Below are 20375 nucleotides of genomic sequence, written 5' to 3' on the forward strand. Positions count from 1 at the left end.
TGAAAAAAACCCTACTCAAGTAGAGTAACTATTTATTTGTACTCTTTACGTTACTTCCCATATCTGATAGTAATAGTTACAAAGATATCAAATTATATTTGCAAAATTAGGTGATAAGGGCCAAATACAATTAAACGGTTTTGTTCAGTCTTATCCCATGAGATCTGTATTCTTTTTTGTGCAAAACGGTTGGCAAATCTCCAAGAAACAAATGACGATGGTGTATCATATATTTTGGTGTAAAACGGTTGGCAAATCTCCGAGCAACAAATGACGATGGTATACCATATTATCACAGATCACGACATTTTGCCACATTCAACATGGCGGCGACCGTGTGTGTACGTTATTACGCCAGGGCGTGATCAAGACACAGTTGTCCATTTATCTATGTCTACGGCCCAGCACGGTTGTGGTTTCAGACACAGGCCGTGAGCGTGGGTGCGAGTAGATAGCGAAATACGTCTTAGACAAATAATGGAAGGCAAAACTCAGATCCAAGAAGCGATTAAAATACAAGGTGACATAGTTCGGAAGATGAAGTCTGAGAAGGCAAGCAAAGAGCAGGTAAGCAATGTTATAATTGCGTACAAGTGAAGTGGCCTTTGATTATAGTCTTGACGGTTCTTTAGCACATATGTCACACACGAGTGAATGACAAGGTGGGAAGACATGAAATATAATACGGCAACTCACGTCAGAATCAGTATTGTCAGGTCATTTTTGTTGATCGCTTTCCTCCGGAAGTTGTTTCATGGGATTTAACGACAAACAAAACGGCGTTCATTCATTCTTATGGTTACCTACCTTTCGACTTTTGCCCACCTGAGATAAAAAGGCCAGACATGTTTGCAAAAGTCCAGGAAGCAGTATAAATATTTCCAAAAAGTATAAACATACGCTCTCAATACTTAAATCTTGACTTTTTCTTCTAAAGTAGCGTCTTAATTGTATTCAGACGGCTGATGCAATAGCTAACCGGGTGGACGAGCTGCATTAGAAGTGCAAACATACTGAAGTGCATCCATCCATTATCAGAACCACCTATAACCACAAAAGTCGCATGATCATAAAATGCACTGTAGAACCTAAAAAAACATACTCTGACAAGGTGCCACTCCGCCATTTTCGTTAAAACGAGACGCCCTCGCCCTGATCTGTACCCAATCAACTACGTTACGTTCGTATTTGCTGCAGTTGACTGTGGAACTGAAGCCCGTTTGCACAGTGCTATTCAACTACAGTATTCGTGTACAGTGCATCTGATGTATTGCATACAGATTTTGTACTACGTTAAGGACTGTCTGTGTGTGGACTGCATTCGGCCGGATACTTTGATTGACTTGGTACATTTTATGTTCTGTCCTCCTCATCTGGGGTAATGATGATGCATCACACACCACCACCCCTAGTGATAGGGTTGCTTACCACTTTTCTCCTGTTCTTCCTGCCTGACCTTTGGTTGTCCTGCTGGCCATCCCACGGAATACATTGACCATCGATGGAATACATTCTACCTACTCGATCTATTGGATGCCACAATACCACTGGATAATGCACTCCTGAACTTCGGATGTTACTTTTGACACGGTTCTGTCCCCTTGGCTGCTAAATGAACATGTTCGGCATGTTTGCTGTCCGGACCTGCTCTGCTATGGTTGGCTTCCAACTTGCAAACTGTGTCCAATCTCGGTGTTCTTCGATGGGAATCACTGTGGCACAGGTACGTATTGTGTGTATTGCACATGCACGTGTATGTTATTTTATTACAATCCCACAACATCTTATGTAAAATGTGAACCACAGTTGTGGTAATGTCACATGTTCAACATTCTGTTACTGGTTTGTCCTACACAGATTGACAAAGAAGTTGCCAAACTTCTTGCTCTGAAGGCACAGTTGGGAGGAGATGATGGAAAACATCAGTTTGTTCTCAAAACAGCTAAGGTAAGTCCACTGTGCTGCATCTGACTGAGATATTTTTTTGTGGATCATTGAAACCATTCCAAGCTTTCCTGGAAATCTGTAAAAGAAAGTGTGACCATGTTTTAAGTTTTACTCCCTTATCATAGCTCAGATTCAGAAAACAGGTGAGCAGTGTTTGGTCGTTACTTGAGCCCTGAGGGTCTGTGATGTCATTTTCAGTTGACAGAAGTGACAAAATGGCCGCCCCCTGAGATGGCAAAAAAATGGTGGATTTTGCTGTTTAACTCATATTTCATATTAATCCTATTGACTTGTTTCAACTAGTGGGCCTGCTGGGAACATATTCTTGAAAAAAATATGTTTGGCTCGACTTCCCTTTAAGAGAATTTTTGGAAGAGAATTTTTGGAAGTTTTCAAAAAGATGTGTGTGTTGCATTTGGAGTTTGTTGTGTATATTTTACATAAGCTTTTCGTTTGTATTTTCTGCTTATCATTATGGTTCTGGCAGCAGTAACAACCAGCCAGATAGCACTGAGTGGTTTACTGCTCATACATTATAAGACTAAGATGATCCGTAACAAAAACTCGTAGTACCTTTTAATGCCCGATAATTCTTCCGTTTCACTGAAAACCAGCAGTGATTATGCGAAGCAGACTTTGTTAATGTAAATATGACATTGAATATATTTCATTCAATTAAAATGTAATTATGAAATGAATATGCAATGAATATGAATATGCATATTGCTGACACATGATACATCATGCAGGAAGTAAAGATTTAAGAAGAACGGATCACTTGGCTATAGTACTTTGTCCCTTACAGCCACTATCACTGTTATTATGCATAGTTGGCATACAGCTAAAACTTTAAATCAGACCACAGTAGTTGCGTCACCCGGTGTCCAAGCATGGGAGAGGAACTGCACTATCTTTTGGAATCAGTTAAACTTGGCAAATCGTGCTTGTTTCAGGGAACGAGAGACTACAACCCTAAGCAGATGGCAATAAGAGAGAAAGTTTTTAACACCATCGTCAGCTGTTTCAAACGTCATGGAGCAGAAACAATCGATACACCTGTTTTTGAACTCAAGGTCAGGATTCACGCAACCGTACACAAATGTCAATTGTTAATATTTGTTCATCTTTGAGACGTAATACTTTGTTCTTGTTGATATGTAGGAGACCCTGACAGGAAAGTATGGTGAAGACTCCAAGCTCATCTATGACCTTAAAGACCAAGGAGGCGAGCTGCTGTCCCTCAGATATGACCTCACCGTATCCTTAATGTATACATCCATCCCAGGTCATAGTCCAAGGGTGCTGAGGTTTACATGTAGTTCTATCAGATTGAAATAACACAAAATATTGAATGATTCATTCTGTTTTTCATCAGGGTGTATCCAGCAAGCCAAATGAAGGACAACTAATATAAGCCAATATTTTAAATCTCTCAAATACCCTTGATCACAACAAAATGATGTTGGCCTTAATATCCTCACTCTCAGGTGCCATTTGCTCGTTACCTGGCGATGAACAAGATAACCAACATCAAGCGCTATCATATAGCTAAGGTCTATCGCCGTGATAACCCTGCAATGACCCGTGGACGCTATCGAGAGTTTTACCAGTGTGTAAGTCCATTTTAATTCATCCTATTGAACTGTGATTCTTTGTATTGTTAACATTTCACTGATTTGCCCAATTTGGTCAAATGGAAGTTGCCTGTTTTTTGCCAGAATGTGCAAATGTTTGACAAGAAAGTACTCCAGAAGTGTTTTTTGTTTAAATCCTCTTCAATTTTTGGTGCAGAAACAAAAGTATGCTCGCGGGCCCGGCCAAGGGGATCTGGCCGGCGTAGGGGTAGTCTCAGTCAGGGGTATTGTCAGACCGGAAATGGTATTCTCAGAAAGGGAGTGGTGGTGGTCGTAAAGATTTGCAAATAAAAACGTTTCAGTTTTGCAAATAAAAGAGTTTATATTTTCAACATGAAGTGATGATAGTAAAGATTTGAAAATAAAAGTGATGAAAATAAAAAAGATTACATTTTCACAACAACTTGTAAAACACGCATTAACACCGCTTACTATTGGCATCCACCCCCCCCCCTTTTTGTGACAATCAGGCAGCGTATAAGCGTGACAGTAACGTGATTATGTTTAAAACTTATAGTTACTCCATAGGCTGGTAGACATCTGCTTCTGAGATCAGTGCGATCATAACCCATAAGTTAGTTTCCTCTGACGTGATACTACGTCAAGTACCTTGAAGAACCAGAACCAGAACTTTTGATTGTAACAACCATAATTTTATAACACTTGGCTATATTTAACTATAGTATAGAAATTTAGAAAAGCCTTTGTAACATCGACGTGTGCACATCGTACTGTTTCTACTTATAATACTCAATATTTCTACTTATACTTTTAACTTCTAAAAAGTTGTCATGATGTTGCATTATAAAAAGAAACTTGTGATAATATTTATATACCTGTATCAGAATGTTATGACCAGTAGTTGTTTGTAATATTCATGTTATAGTTGTTAAATATCTACATATTTAGAAAGTATTGTATAATTGTAGTAATCGTAGTTTGTTCAATACTGTACAGAATATCAGAGGAAAAGTAGGATCTTATGTAAGGGGTAGGACTAGATATTTTTGAAATTCTGGCAAAGCGGACAGTGATATAATTTGCAGCATTGAGTGCAGCGCTGCACTGGAAAATTAACAGTTCCCTGAATGATAGAGTGATGCATCTGCAAAGAGTGAATGCTAAAATATAATGAATATAAAAATATATAACATGCCCATTGCATTTTACCGTTTGTTAAAACGACATGAATTACAGACATGAAGTCTGACTCCAATGTGGAAATAATTGACGTCTGAGGAACTTACACTTCGAATAAAACAACTACCTGTTTGAGGCCCTGATGACAAATGATTGTAGTGATTACTCCATAGAATGACATTACAATAACTAAGCAAAAAAGTTATACATATGTCCTTTGCCGACAAACATGGCATTCTCACGGAAACAGGATGAAATTTATGCAGGTAACGATAACCAAAGTTATTTTTGATAGTGTTACAATCATAAACAGTCATTTTTATAATTTGCTTGATTTAAATGTAATATACAACATATTTTCACAGCTAAACGAAGCGTCACTTACCGTTCTCTCAGGGCGTCATTAGTAAAAGGCAAGGCTCTTTGAACGCTGATACTGAGAAAGTGACGTGCTTCTGTTTGCAGGCAGGTTACGTCACAGGGAGGAGTTAAAAAAAAAAAAAAAGAAAAGAAAACTCCACCTCTTTCTTTCTGAGAATACCCTTTCCGGTCTGACAATACCCCTGTCTGAGATTACCCCTCCTCCGTCCAGATACCTCTCGGCCAGGCGGCCGTGCGCTATGCTCGTGGGCCCGGCTGCCGTGCGCTATGCTCGTGGGCCTGGCGGCCGTGCGCTATGCTCGCGTCTAGCGAGCCAGCACCGTAACTTTGCTCAAATAAATGACCACTCGACTCAGTACAACTCTTACAATTAAATTATATTATGCGTGAAAACCCGTGGATGGAGCCATGGTATACAAGTAGAGAAGTTCTTGTCTTTGACATGATAGCAGTAGTTAGCCTTATCCAACACCGACATCGCATCTTAAAATCAAGCAAGTAAAATATGAATGGACTATGGCAATAATGAGTCCGCTAAAAAGATAAATTAGTGCTAAGACGGTTGGTCAACGATGATGTATGCAGCAGTGCAAGAGAGTATTCTTTCACATACATTGGATGAACATTGAATGAAGGCTAATATATGTGTCAACAACTGCTTTGGGGTAGACCTAAAGAAAATAAGCATTTACAATGCAATGATGGAGGACAAACTGCACATTACACTACATAACGATGTACAAAAACAGATAACTGTTATTTAAAGAAAAGGTTTAAAACTAAATCAATAAATCTCAATATTGACTGATATGAAATACTTAGATTGTGACAGTTTTTCAAACATTTCTCAGTCCTTCTAAGCACATCTTTAAAATGAAGTTAATTTAAACTTAAATTTTATGTCGACCAGTTTATTTCACTCTTTCATAGTTACATTGACCTCTTATTAAAGGGTAATATTATGTTAAAATAAAATAACTTAAATGTATTTTTCTTCGGGTCATTATTTTCAATAGAAAAAAAATCAATATGTATCGATATCCCTAACACTTAGTCCTCAAAATGGCTGGAGACATCAACCGTGCTGCGTGGGTTCCTACAGTATCCACTGTGTCTTTGTCAAAGACTTTGTTAAAATTATTATTCTTTAGTGGTTGGTATTTGCCGGTCGAGCAGGCAACCCTCTTGCTTCATTGGTCTTAGAATTTTTTTGTTGGTTGACAGTTCACAAATGCTGCTTTTCATGAATAATTCTCTGCACTGTAGGATTTTGACATTGCCGGGCAGTATGATAGCATGGTTCCAGATGCTGAGTGTTTGAGGATTGTCCATGAAATCCTCAGTGAGCTGGACCTTGGAGACTTCTGCATCAAGGTATCATCACACAGAGGATCTTAGCCAATTTAAATATCATCTGAATATTAGCAAAAGTATTGAATGATGGTGTCATCTTTGTTCTGTGTTTAAGGTCAATGACAGACGCATCCTTGATGGGATGTTTGCTGTGTGCGGTGTTCCAGATGACATGTTTCGCACCATCTGTTCAACAGTGGACAAACTGGACAAGGTAGGGAGAATTTCTTCTTTGCGTATGCTACCTGTTCACTTAGCAAAGGAGCATTTTAAGTTGACCCTACCACGGCCGGAGTTCCATTTGCAAAAGGATCAATCCTGTATTCTTTTAATCAAAATTACTTCCTATAGTCAGTGTAACGAAGTCTAAACATTAATTAAGCATGAGGAAAGGAAGGAGAGCAGAGCCTTGCTCAAACAAGACCAATCTGAGGCATACTGTCACAGCGCATTTGTGCTCAAAGCATATTGCATTTTCTTTTCTTTTTTTTTTTTTTTTGGGTGGAAGGGCCCCTAAGTGTTTGACTTAGCTCAAAATTTGTTGCCTCATTTGCAAACTTGTTCAAACCAACAAACCTCACGTCTCGTGGAGAGCCGGCATTAGCTGAGTGCTGGGGTCTACACCAAGTCGACAGGCTTCATGGGTATTGCTGTGCAGCGGCTACAACGGCCAACAAAATATTTGTGGTGCAAGAAAAACATTGTGGATCTGAGCTGGACCTCTGCCGTAGAGAACTGTGCCAAGTCAACTGATCGTGTAGTCCCATAGTGTCAGCGGTGGGCAATTCGTTTTTCGAAGGGGCCATGTGAGAAACAAACAATTTCCGAGGACCACACCAACAATCTCAATTGTGTTATATGTGAATTTGTTTTTTTTTTTACATTTTTCTTAAGCTGCTGCTTTTACAGCTTTTTTGGTACTGTATTTATAATCGGGAAAGGAATGTTAACAATACAAATGGTTATATAATCAATCACATTAATGTAACATCCACACGTGTTAATGTTACGTCACTATTGAATCAACATTTGCCAAAAAAAAACATTTCTACGGTGTCCATATTACTTATTTATTTTTTTGGAAGTGTGCTGACATTTTGAGCAGAAAGTACTAACTTATATTAGGCATACCTCTGGTATTGCCAGGGCAAATTCCCCTCTTCCCTCAACCGTGCACAAAAGAAGAATGTGGCTAACATAGGGGTGGGTAATAAATCAATATAAATATTAGGGGTGGAACGGTTCACAAAAGCCACGGTTGGGATCGGTTTTGTGCTCACTTTTTCGGATCGGTATGCGTTGACTCTTAGAAATATCATTTGTCTTGTATTTAAACGAAGAGGTATATTCACAGCATTATTTTTTTAATTATTATTATTATTATTATTGTATTATTAAATTATTATTATTGTTTTTCTATCTATGCCAGTGACATATTGTGGCAGGCAAAAGGTACAACTACCCTGTATATCTATGTTGCTATTCATACAACAGAATAAGTCATGGTTCCTTGCAAATACATCCGCTTTGTGTTCAGCTATACAAGCCTAAGGTTCTCACTGTGTAAGTACATGTGTGACCAAACTGAGACAAGATCATTATTTCAGTATGCATACTTTTGTTATTTTTGTTTGGTGGTTTTCCATGACGTTTTTCTTACGCAAAATATGTGCCTTGGCTCCACAGGTTGGAAAACACTGATCTTACAATTGCTCTCCTTCGTAAAACTTAAAATAATAAATAAGTCGTATGATGCACATACTGTAGACTAAGAAGCATCATAATTCATATCTGCTGTGGATAGAGTAATAATTACCATGTATGTGTATTATTACTCTCTGGATAATTATGTGTGAATAAGCTGAGCTCCTGCATGAAATGGTAACGTGGCGTTTTCAAATCTTCTTTCACGGGACATGAACACACACAATTGTCATCTTTTTAATCTAAACACCAGTGTATTGAATTGAATACACTACAAAGACAAGATATTTAATGTTCAAACTGATCAAGTTTATTGTTTTTAGCAAATAATAATGCACACATTCCAAAAAGTGGAAGTCTCAACCACGGACCCTGCTCCCCAGCAGACGACGGCACGTCGCAGTCACGTATCTTTTTTTATTTTTATTTTTATTTATTTATTTATTTATTTTTTTCGGAAGATAATGTACTGAAGCTCTGAGAGTACACCACTGGCTTTTGTTTATATATGGAGAAATGTCACATGCGCCAGTCAGCCAATCATCAGTGCCTTTCTTCAGACGTGTCAAATTATCACGTGGGTTACAAAGCCAATCGGGTGCCTGTATTGCAAATATTGTACTACAATGTATTGTATTGCAAATACAGGCACCTGATTGGCAGCGTAACATGAACCCAGAAGTGAGGTGCGGAAATGCCACACTGGCGAGTAAAATTACATTTTAAGAACTCACGCACATTATTTGGCAGTGAAACAAGACTTAGCAAGGAACTTTTAAGGCACCATTCCATGCTCCCCACCCCTCATCACATACACAATAATGGGGTTAACGGCACGCTGCGCACAGCTAAGATCATTTTCAAAAAGGGCTTCAGGAGGCGCATGAAACTGGCCAAAGAGTTGCATGCAGGTGGTGAGCCGCGGGTTGGCCAGCAGATAATGGCTAACAGCATTGGCCTACTCTTTAGCTACAGCTCCTATACAAATAGTTATGACACTCAGGAATGTGAAAAAAATAACACAGTATAACCAGGGTTCAAAATTATTACTTACCAACCCGCTGTATGTGGGTTAACTCATTTTAGCGGGTGTTGATAAAAACATACTGACCAATTTGACAAGTGACGTATCATTAGCCGTGGCTTTCGTCGCAGCTAGTTACTCTGCATTTACCGGTACTGTATGTGGTAGCCTTGAACTGCTTTGGTAAGCAAAGTCTTTCTTACAAAGAAGGCATATCACTCTGCCTTTATCAATAGTGCTGCCAGGGCGTTTTTTTTAATTGACCATTTATCGGACGAACAACTCTCACATGCTCCTCCATTTTCACGCCTTCTCTCTGCTCCTGAACTTGCCCTCTCACCTACAACAGGAGCCTACCAGTTTATGCCAAACACAATGACAGCCAATCAGTGTCCACTTCAGGACCTGACCATTGTTTTTTACACCCCCAACAACTCAAGCACAAGTCCCATGCATCAAAATGGATCTCATCATCATACAGAAACAGTAAAGTTAGAGATTAAAAATTAGATTAATGCAATAAAAAAAAAAAAAAACAACGCTTTAACTGTGACTATAATCAACAGATTGCAGTTAATGCACTAATTTGACAACCCTAAGGTATACATAGTCGGAGTTTAACGGAGTACGTTTCTCACGAGCTTGATGGATCCTCCCACTACAAGCCTAAGCCTACAGCGCGCAGAACTTTACCGTCATATTTGTTAACTCATCAGTGTAGTGGATACTCATTTACACTCGTGTGAATTTATTTTCATGAGGTTTCATAAGACGGCTTCAACATTTTTTAATCAACACTAAAGTAATTACTGTATTTTGCGGACTATAAGTCGCACTTGTTTTCATAGTTTGGCCGGGGGTGCGACTTGTTCTCTGGAGCGACTTATGTGTGAAATTATTAACACATTACTGTCATGGATTGTTAGTGCTGACTTGTGACTTATGTTTTGCCTCCCTCTGCAGGCGCTTTAGCGCTGAAGCCACAAAACATCATAAATACAGCACTAGCCAAGCCATGACAATTACTTCTATATCATTTCACATTTTATTGTAACCAACATAAAGAAACATAATATACATCCTAAAAGCTATTAAAATGCATGAATAATTTAAACGGCTAAAGTCTAATGTTTTGTTAAACTAACAGGCCTTGCTAATCAAGGATGCCAGCTTATCCAAACAGCTAAACATTCACAGACAAACTCCACTGTCTCCAGGTGTGCAGCAAAGTTGCCTGTTTATATTGTGAAACTGCACAAGAAACAGAAAATACTATCAATCTATGCATTATATACACATGTATTTTCATAGACATGAACAAGATGAGCCTATGCTAACGATTAGCGATCGCTATTACCATTAGCGATAGCGATTAGTACAATCATCCACAATTCAGCTCGTATATAAATGTCATTACACACAATTGTCTAAGTGAGTTTCAGACGATGGTTGAACAAGAATAAACCACAAACAGGCAGACATGCTAACGATTAGCAACCGCGATTAGCATTAGCGATAGCAATTAGGATGTTCAGTCAACAACACAGTACAATCAGCCACAATTCAGCTCCTATATAAATGTTGCATGGTCATTACCGGTACACACAATTGTCTAAGTTACTTACAGACGATGGTTGAATAAGAACGAACCACAAACAGGCAGTTGCCTGCCTCTGGCTGGGGTATTGCATCATGCAGCCACACACGTATGGAGGAGCACACTCACCAGAGAGGAGAGGAAGACATGATTACAACCAAATACATAAATACTTTTGGAGACTTATAAACATTCTACATGGTCGGGGATGAATAAAAGACTTATTGAAGCGATCTACAATCGTTTTGATGAGTTTAAAGTTATTTTACCGTAACTTTCTTGTATGCTACTTGTAGCATCGTAGCTCGGTGGAAATGATGTGTACTAACCACACAATTTCCTCCCAAAATGCGACTTATGTATATATATGTTTTTTTCCACTTTATTATGCATTTTATGGCTGGTGCGACTTGTACTATGGAGCAACTTATTGTCCGGAAAATACGGTAATCAGTGTAGGTAAAGATATGTGAAGCTATATTTATTTTTATTTATTCTGTAGTTGAAAAACACCAGCTAGGTAATAAAGCAAAACATCAATAATTTTTCTAGATTTTGGTGTGGCCCTATTGAATGATGACTGATTTGTTGATAAAAAGCCAGTGAGAGATGAGAACAAAGTTGTTCTGTTCTCCTGCCTTGCCACTAAGTGTAGAACAGCAATACAGCAATAAGTCTCAAATGCATAAGACTAGTTTTTTTTTTGTTTTTTGTTTTTAGATTTAGTTTTAACAGAGAGCAAGATACAATTCAATTTGATATAAAGCAAAAATTATTCCCTGTCATATAAGCACAAAATAGAAGAAAAACTTAGGGTTTTGCACATTAGGGTTGTTCATCTAATAATAATAATAATGATGATAAAAAAGATTAAACACAGGAAAACACCCTTTCTTGTATGGATAGAATGATGTTGCAGATAAAGTCAGGTAGCACTTGCCAACTAATAACTTTAACTTGATTATAAGAGCAACAGAGGACAACTCATGCTCCACCACGGCTCTTGTGCCTTTGTATATGACAGGCACCACGGTCTTGCTAATATTTGCCCGGGATGGAACATTGTAACGGGGCTCCAGCATGTTTAACAAACATTTGAAGCCCGGCTCCTCGACTAAAGCATATGGGCGCATACATGTTGCTATGTATATGCCGATTGCTTCAGTAATTACAAATATGTTTAGCTCTGTTTGCTTTCACTTCTCCAGGCTGCTTAAAAGTAGCGTGGATAAGTTGTTGGTGTTGAGGGTGTTTCTTTTTTCTAACCCCGATAACTGTATCGGCATAGTGCCATCTTACATGTGTTAGCATTGTAGCGTCTTCCAAGAACACGCCGTCAGACCTAGTTTAATCAACACATTTTATTAGTCCAACTGGCTACTGTGGGCCGCAGCCGACGCCAATACAGTACAACAACCGTTATATTCACAAAGCGTCACGGCTCCCTCTCCTTCGTCCTCCGGTCCTCCTCTCTCGCCCGCACCACCTCCCATCTAGCAGTCCGCGCGAAGCATTCATTAGCCTTGGAAACAACACAATTCGGCAAAACACAAATTCGACCACAGATAACCCAATCTGTTACAGCATGTTTGAAGTGTTATTTGCAACAAACCGCACGGAGGTCTAACAAGGGCGACACACAGTTGAACAACAAATGTGGCAGTCGCTTGGCCTCAGGCGTTGACTTTTTTGAAGCCCGGCTCCTCGACTAAAGCATATTCGTACGGGACGAATACAAAAACCGTTACACCCCTACTACCTACAAAATCCATTCAATCGGTAATTTGACGCTTGAATTGATTAAAAGAGTACAAAAACCAAGCCGGCGACATTTGAGTACTTCAAAGTCTGCACTCATGTGAAGCCCCCATCGTGCCCCCAGCCTTTGAAACTTCGCACCAGCAAACACACTTGCTCAATGCAATACATCTTCATTTTGGCTCCAACGCCTTCACAAAACGCCTTCTTTCAGGTTTAAAGTTATGAGTGATGCAGTAAATAAAACAATGATCCACCTAACCGCATCTAAAGTGGATATTAAAATGAAACGGAGACTTACCTCATGACACACGTGAGGGGGTCTTTTTGCAACAAAGCATCTCATCGATTCATATTAAACAAGCCAACGTAATCCAGCGAACCTTACTATTTTCACTCATTATTGTCAAAAAAAAATGCCGCAATCAGCAGATGGAGGAGGACATGTCATTGTGTCGCACACACACACTTATTTTCTAAATTGCTATTTTCACCGCTTAAAATGAGCCAGAATTGCATAAAATTACAGTCGAAGTAAGGATGGATCATTACAATCGATTTGTGATGAAAATGAATTGGACCATATTTGGACGTACAAGATTTTCGATTGACAGTGACTATATAATTTTATTTTCATATTTTTAGGTCACAATAATCGTACAATTCACAACTACAATTAAACAAACGAACAAACACAAATCAAATACTTTGTTCAGATATAGTTTTGGTGTCACTGGGCTTTCCGAGCACGCCAGCTCCCTACTCACACGTCATCAAGTTCTGTCAAACGTCTCTGAAGAAGGCTGATCACTGACATTGCACAAGTTCTGAAGAAAGTTCAAAACTTTGATTGAATAAGAAGATACCAGTCACGATACACATTTTTGAGTCAAATAAGATACTGTAACAAATTAGGTTATCTGTGTTGTGGTGACATTTGTGTTTTGCTAAATTGTGTTGTTTCCGATGTTCCTGAATGAATCACACGACTCGTTGGATTGACGTGAGCGGACGGCTAGAAGGACCAGAGAGCCGTGTGTACTTATGACGGAACTGTTGTTGCACTGTAGTTGGCGTGGACTATGGCCCACATAACTAAGCTACGTCTGACGTCGTGTCTTTGGAAGACGTTACAATACACTTAAATCGGGCACTTTTACAGTGATCCCTTATTCATCACGGTTAATGGGGGGACAGAACCTGGCGCGATAGGTGAAAAACCACGAAGTAGCGTCGGACTTATTATTATTATTATGATTAATATTATTATTATATATGGTATTTATAGTACAGTTTTATTTTGGGGGGATTTGGGCCGCTATTACGCTGTTGCGAACTCCGACATGGTTCCCACACTTCTAAATACTTGTTAAACAAGTCGATTTAACTATAAAAATGCAAAATGAAGAATATAAATACCAAGCTGTAGGCAGCTTCAACCACGGCAGCTGACGATCACGACGAAACGTTCGCTAAAAACTACCTCAATGTTTTCATTTTAATCATAAAATTGACTTACCTTAACTAGAATGCCATAGTGTAATTTATCCAATCCTGCACTTTAAAGCGCTTGTCATCGTCGTGAAAAGCGAAAGTAAAAGCGGCCTCTTCTTCTTGTTCTTGTTCTTCTTGTTAGTGCCCGAGTAGCGAAAGCTGCAAGGACCCTATTGTTTTTGTAGAAATTATTATTATTATTATTTTTTTTTTTCTGACCAAATCATCGCATTTTTGAACCCCTAAACATGCACAAAAACTCACCAAACTTTGCAGTCTCATCGGGCCTTGCGAAAAATTTGATATTTTAAAGTCACCGTAAATGACGCAAACGAAATGGCTCTGTAGCGCCACCTAGAGTAGGAAAACAAAATAGAATTCCAGCCCGTTTGACCTAGGCCTACGAAATTTGGCAGGCACGTATAGCACCCCGAGACGTACAAAAAGATCCATTGCAGCCATAGTCTAAAGCTTATATGTCAAAGTCAAGGCTCGCGGGCCGGATGTGGCCCGCGGGAAGGTTTTCTACGGCCTGTGCGATGATATTGATTTATTATTAGATCCAGCCCGCAGCAAGCCGATGTGAGTCGCAGATGGGATCGGGTCCTTTGCGCCTACCGATGACATCACACTTTAAAATATATTGTAGCGTCTTCCAAGAACACAGACGTAGTTTAATTATCACGTTTTTATTAGTCCAACCGGCTACTGTGGGCCGCAGCTGACGCCAATACAGTACGACAACCATGTCATGTCATCTTCCAAACCGCTTATCCTATATAGGGTCGCGGGAGTTGCTGGAGCCTATCCCAGCCGTCAATGGGCGAAGGCAGACTACACCCCGAACTGGTCGCCAGCCAGTCGCAGGGCACACATAGACACTGTCACTGAGCGGGAATCGATCCCACGCTGCCCGCACACAACTCAGGCGTGTGTACCACTACACTATCAGCGGACTCAGTACGACAACCGTTCAGTCAAAAAAGAGCCACGGCTCTCCTCTTCGTCCTTGGCTCCTCTCGCTCGCATGCCCTCCCATCCAGCGAGCCGCTCGATGCATTCATCAACCTCGGAAACAACATAACTTGCCAAGACACACTTTCGACCACAACACAGATAATCCAATTCCTTACACTATTTCTGTCATATATTTATTTGCATCTATGTTTGCCATTCTCTGGCTGTTGTTATAACGAACATTACCGCTACTTTTGCGAGGATCGTCCTTCGGTTGTCTGCATGCCGATTGAAGACTTCACGTAACTTTTCGTGGCTTTCAGAATCGGATTGTAGTGAAAAGTTATTTGGAGTAAAACACGCTTTATTAAGAAATACTTAATGTTAGAATTCCCATGTTGTTTTAGTATTAGTAATTGTTGGCATTTGATAATAAATTCATTGAGTTTCGATGTAGTTATGAGATGTCCCACACTGTGAGCAGGCGTTGAACGCTCCTCAAGCGCTCAGTGTTGATAGCGAGAGACATGGTTTCTTTTCATTTTCCTCCTTCGACACAGCTAGCTCGTAGTTTGTTTATACCAGCAAACTCAGTAGTGCAGATTTCCCGTGTTTCACCTCGTTTGTTGTTGTGTGTAAATGTTAAAAGGTGAGTTTAATAATTTAGGTTCGTGTCAGGTAACTGCTGTACGTAATAGCCTTGATGTGTTCACGTGAGTGATGCCACGTTGATGAACACTAGTTAGTTATTTCGGCTAGAATGCTAACTATTCTAGTGATGAAACGTGTGAATGTGTATTGTATGTATTGTTTGGCTGTTTAATTGCTTAATACAGTGAATTGTAATGTTTAGGCATATTGTTAACAAAATGGATATGCATTGGATGATGTTGCTAGGTTATTCTTTGTCTGTGTTGTTGCAGACCACAATAAATAGACGTGTCAAGTGGAATACGGGCCTGTGTTCTCTGACAGGAGCACCCACATCCATACCTTGCCACTCTAAAATAGAGTCAGCTGGAGACATCATACCAATCATATGATCCTCTTTACTTCACATTATTTCACAAGACGGGCAGCGGGTCATAAGCGGAAGTGACGTACGAGTTGCCTCGCAAAAGTAGCAGTAATGTATTTTATTTTATTTTTCATTTAATAACTCGGAACATAAAAACACAACAGCCAGGGTGGTGACAAACATCGAGGCAAAGAAATCGATGACAGAAATATAAAGCGTGACATCATCAGCAGGCGCGAAGGACCCGATCCAATCTGGACATTTTAAAAAATTTCAATGAACATTCTCTCACTCTGCTTGTTGCAAAATGTTTTATTTGGCCCTCCGTCCATTTGACTTTGACACCCCTGGTCTAAAGTGTACAGGAAATAAGCTATGAATTTTTGAATGTCCAATTTTGGACCATTTTTGCACATTTACAGGGTGCATACATTTGCACCTATGTTTCAGACGATTCTTTTGATTGACTTCAAACTTCGGATATATCATCTTAAGACGTAGGGAAACAACTGGTAACATTTTTTTGAATTTTTGATAAACTACATGACAGGGTGGGGCCTTAAAATTGGCGTAATTTTTTTCCTTCGCCATACAGGAGAAAAACCTTGATAACTCCCCTGCATCTGCTCCAAAAAATCCCAAACTTCACCTGTACGTAAAGAGTCGCGACCTGAAGACATCTATGTGATAATATTCCATTATACATATAGCGCCACCTAGTGGCCAATTTTTTTTCACATTTCTATTTACTGCACAGAGCCCGTTGAACGAATCCGACTGAAAATCTCTCAGAAAAGCCTCAAGACGTTGATCTTGCTCTACGCCAAATATTGTGGCTTTTCAGCGAAGGGCGTGGCCTTGAAGGTGCCGCAAAGTCTGATTATTCAATGTGACAATAAATACAGTTTTATCTTGACCCAAATCATTCAAACTTCTCGAAATTGTTCCTATTTGATGATAGCCAAGGGCCGAAGACATCTACTAACTTATTTTTCATCGTAGTGGTAGCGCCACCTAGTGGCTGAAGGAAATACATGGTTTTTTTTTTTTCTTTGTTTTTATCCTAGCCGGTTAACCAGGTCCTCATCTTTGCTCGGAATGGTGTTTGCGACTTCCTAATATTAAAATATGAAATTTGTGATTTTTCGCGATAAGCTGTTGCCATGGCAACACGCAGTTCACCAAAAAAACAACGCTCATTTTGAGGGTCTGAACATGCTCGAAATCTCATGAAACTTTAAACGTACATATATTTGGCAAAATCATCAATATTTTTTTATTTTTTTGTGCAACTTGTAAAAAATGACTCCCTAGGGCCCCCTTGAAATTTTTAAAAATTCAGCCCCGGTTGTACTTTTCACCTAGATCGACGGAAATTTGGTGTTATATGTAACAGTTCAAGGCCTACAAAAAAGTCTCTTGGAGCCATATGCTAAACCAAACAGGAAGTCGGCCATTTTGAATTCAATTTAAAGTATGAATTTGCTCTGATTACAATAGCTGCTGGAACTTGACCCACATGATAATTTCTTCTAAAAAACTACTGACATTTGGTAAAAGTCGAATCCTGAAGGCATCTCCAAACTTATTTTTCATCGTCGTGGTAGCACAACCTACTGGCTAAAGGAAGTACATGTTTTATTCTTTAATCTTTTTCTCCTCGCAGGTTAACCAGGTTTACCTCAGAATTGCTCGGAAGACTCTGTAGACCTAGATATTTGTGATTTATCGTAAAAAGCTCTCGCCATGGCAACGGGCAGTTCGCAAATACAACTACACTGATTTTGACGGTCTAAACACGCGTGAAATCTCACGAAACTTTGCACACACATCAGGCCTGGTGAAATTATCTTTTTTTTTTTTTTACGTCGGAATTGTTTAAAAAAAGGCTCGCTAGCGCCTCCTAGAATTAAAAAAAAAATCAGCCCTGATTTTACGTTTGACCTTTATCTACTAAGATTTGGTGGTATATGTAACAGGTCAAGACCTACAAAAAAGTCTCTTGGAGCCATGTGCTAAACCTAACAGGTAGGGCTGCCAACCGTCCCTTGAAAAACGGAATCGTCCCGTATTTAGAAATATAAGTACGGGTCCCGTATTTAGCTGTAAAGGGATGCACTGTCCCGTAATATCGTGAGGGACAAAAATAGTCCGTAAAATGTTCATGTAATTAATGAACAACAGTTGCCTTTATACGACAACTTACGGTAATGGTCCTAGGACCTCTCTGCGCTTTGACCAATGAGGTGACAGCATATTCATACACGAGTACGACGATACCGAATCCGCTTATCTTATTGGTCGAGGTAATGTCGCCAAACTCGATAGCGCAAGACAAACAAAGCAACGTGAATGACACGGTGACACACCTTCGAGCAGCAATGCGACCGGCAGAAGCACTACTCCACCGCAGAAATGGCAAAAGTACACAGGACTCGAAAGCAAAAAACACATGGGTCGAAAAAGTGAGAGAAAATATCTATCAAATGCACTACACTGTTTGCCGGCGCACTTTTTCCATAGTCCATGGTGGATTGACTGACCTCAAACAAACATACTTTCAGTGGTGGAGGCATACGGAAGGCTCAACAAAACTAAGGGAACCCTAGACAAATTTGTTGTCCACCAGGTAACGCCAGAGCTAGATACGGTATGTAATGAATTGTTTTTTAACCCCTCTGATCAAGGTTAATATGGGAATGTGCAATGAATGTCAGCATTGTGTAAACAAACATCATAATTTTGGGGTGGAATAAACAAGTGCAATGATTGAGAATCAAGTATAATTGATTGATTGACATTGATGAATAATAGCAAAAGAATACACACACAGCCTTACATTAATTACAAGTTCAAACAGATATGCATAATTTTTACTGTACAGGCAGTGGATATACTACTCTTTAATTACAAATATAGTAGAAAAACAACTTAAAAAATGTTTTTTTTTCCTCTTTTACGATCGTTCTTCATCCAATCAAATCCGTTTACAAAGTTCTGATGGGCGGGACCAGGGCCAGCAGTCTTTCTGCCAAGGCAGAAAGCTCTTAGCAAAGCACATAGCTAAAATTCTGATTGGATGACAATACAACTTTCTAAATTATGGATTAATAAATATATTATACAGTATATATGAATTAATTGCAAATATCAATACTTTATCTTGAGGATCCGTACTTAAAATTGAGCACTCTGGATCGGAATATCGATATTTTGGTATCAATCTGCCTTCTAGTTGAAGGCAGTCAGGTCAGCTGTCCCTGCCGATGAGAGGTGTTTTATTTATTTTTCCGGGTGTTGGCAACCCTACTAACAGGAAGTCCACCATTATGAATTTACTTTACAATTCAAAATCTCATTGACTTTAAAAGAAGATTAATGTTATCCACATGATAATATCTTGTCAAAATGTCACACATTTGATGAAAGTCTACACCTGATGACATCTAGAACAACTTTTCATCGTAGTTGGAGCGCCACCTACTGGCTAAATGAAGTACATGTTTTATTCTTTCATGTTTTCCTCCTTGCAGGTTAGCTAGATCTCCCTCATATTTGCTCGGAAGAGTGTTTAGGCCTTCATGATGTTAAAACATGAAGTTTGAGAATTTTCGCAGAAAGCTGTTGTCATGGTAATGCCCAATTTGCCAATAAAACAATGCTGATTTTGAGAATGTTAACATGCACGAAAACTCACGAAACTTTGCACACATAGAAGGCCTGGTAAATTAATCAATAATTAATTATACAATTGTGCACACTTTAAACGATGGCTCGCTACCGCCCTCTAGAATATTTTTAAAAAGTGGCACCGGTTTTTATGTTTCACCTACATCTACGAAAATTTGGTAGTACAGTGATCCCTCGCTACTTCGCGCTTCAACTTTCGCGCCCTCAGTGCATTGTGTATTTTTCAGAAGCATTCATAAATTAAAAATGAAACAACACAGCCATATCGGGAGCTATATTGCAGAAAGACGCATTGTTTCAAAGATATGAGTTGACTCGGAGACTTTGTACATACCCATAGGCATTCATAAAAGGCGGTGACTGGTTCCCAGCGCGAGATCGACCAACGAAAGCACAAGTGGGTTTAATTTTTCCACACACTGTACTGTACGTGAGCTGACTCGGTGCGCGTCACCGCAGCCGCTCGCTTAGTCTTGTCCACTATTCAAGTGTGCCGTTGATTTAGTCAGAGTCAAGCTGGATACTTTCTCCTCCATATTTGTAATGATGTGTTTGCTCTAATAAATTTTTGTAAAAATCGGATAGTACAGTACATGAGCTGTGTTTATAATTCGTGAGCGTAGGTCCCGACCGGCCGGCGGCCATGCTTCTTCTTCTATTTTGAAATGAAGTAGAAGG

The 20375-nt window shown here is 39.4% G+C and overlaps 1 protein-coding gene across 2 annotated transcripts in view; it reads left to right on the top strand.

The window, feature by feature from the left end:
- The first annotated feature begins 367 nt into the window (after positions 1-367).
- The window catches only part of hars (histidyl-tRNA synthetase), a 40455-nt gene continuing 20447 nt past the window's right edge, over positions 368-20375 (top strand). Inside the window, exons 1-8 of one of the 2 annotated variants that reach the window (XM_086024150.1) lie at positions 368-567; positions 1413-1723; positions 1858-1947; positions 2901-3020; positions 3109-3204; positions 3435-3560; positions 6369-6476; positions 6571-6669. In XM_086024150.1, the coding sequence (XP_085880276.1) occupies positions 1613-1723; positions 1858-1947; positions 2901-3020; positions 3109-3204; positions 3435-3560; positions 6369-6476; positions 6571-6669 (750 nt within the window). In that variant the 5' untranslated portion in view covers positions 368-567; positions 1413-1612. The remainder of the gene's footprint in view (positions 568-1412; positions 1724-1857; positions 1948-2900; positions 3021-3108; positions 3205-3434; positions 3561-6368; positions 6477-6570; positions 6670-20375) is intronic. The other variant, XM_086024151.1, reaches the window with a different exon arrangement.

This window comes from Filicampus tigris, chromosome 2 (assembly GCF_054856515.1).
Source record: "Filicampus tigris isolate MCC_2025a chromosome 2, RoL_Ftig_1.0, whole genome shotgun sequence".
NCBI lineage: Eukaryota > Metazoa > Chordata > Actinopteri > Syngnathiformes > Syngnathidae > Filicampus > Filicampus tigris.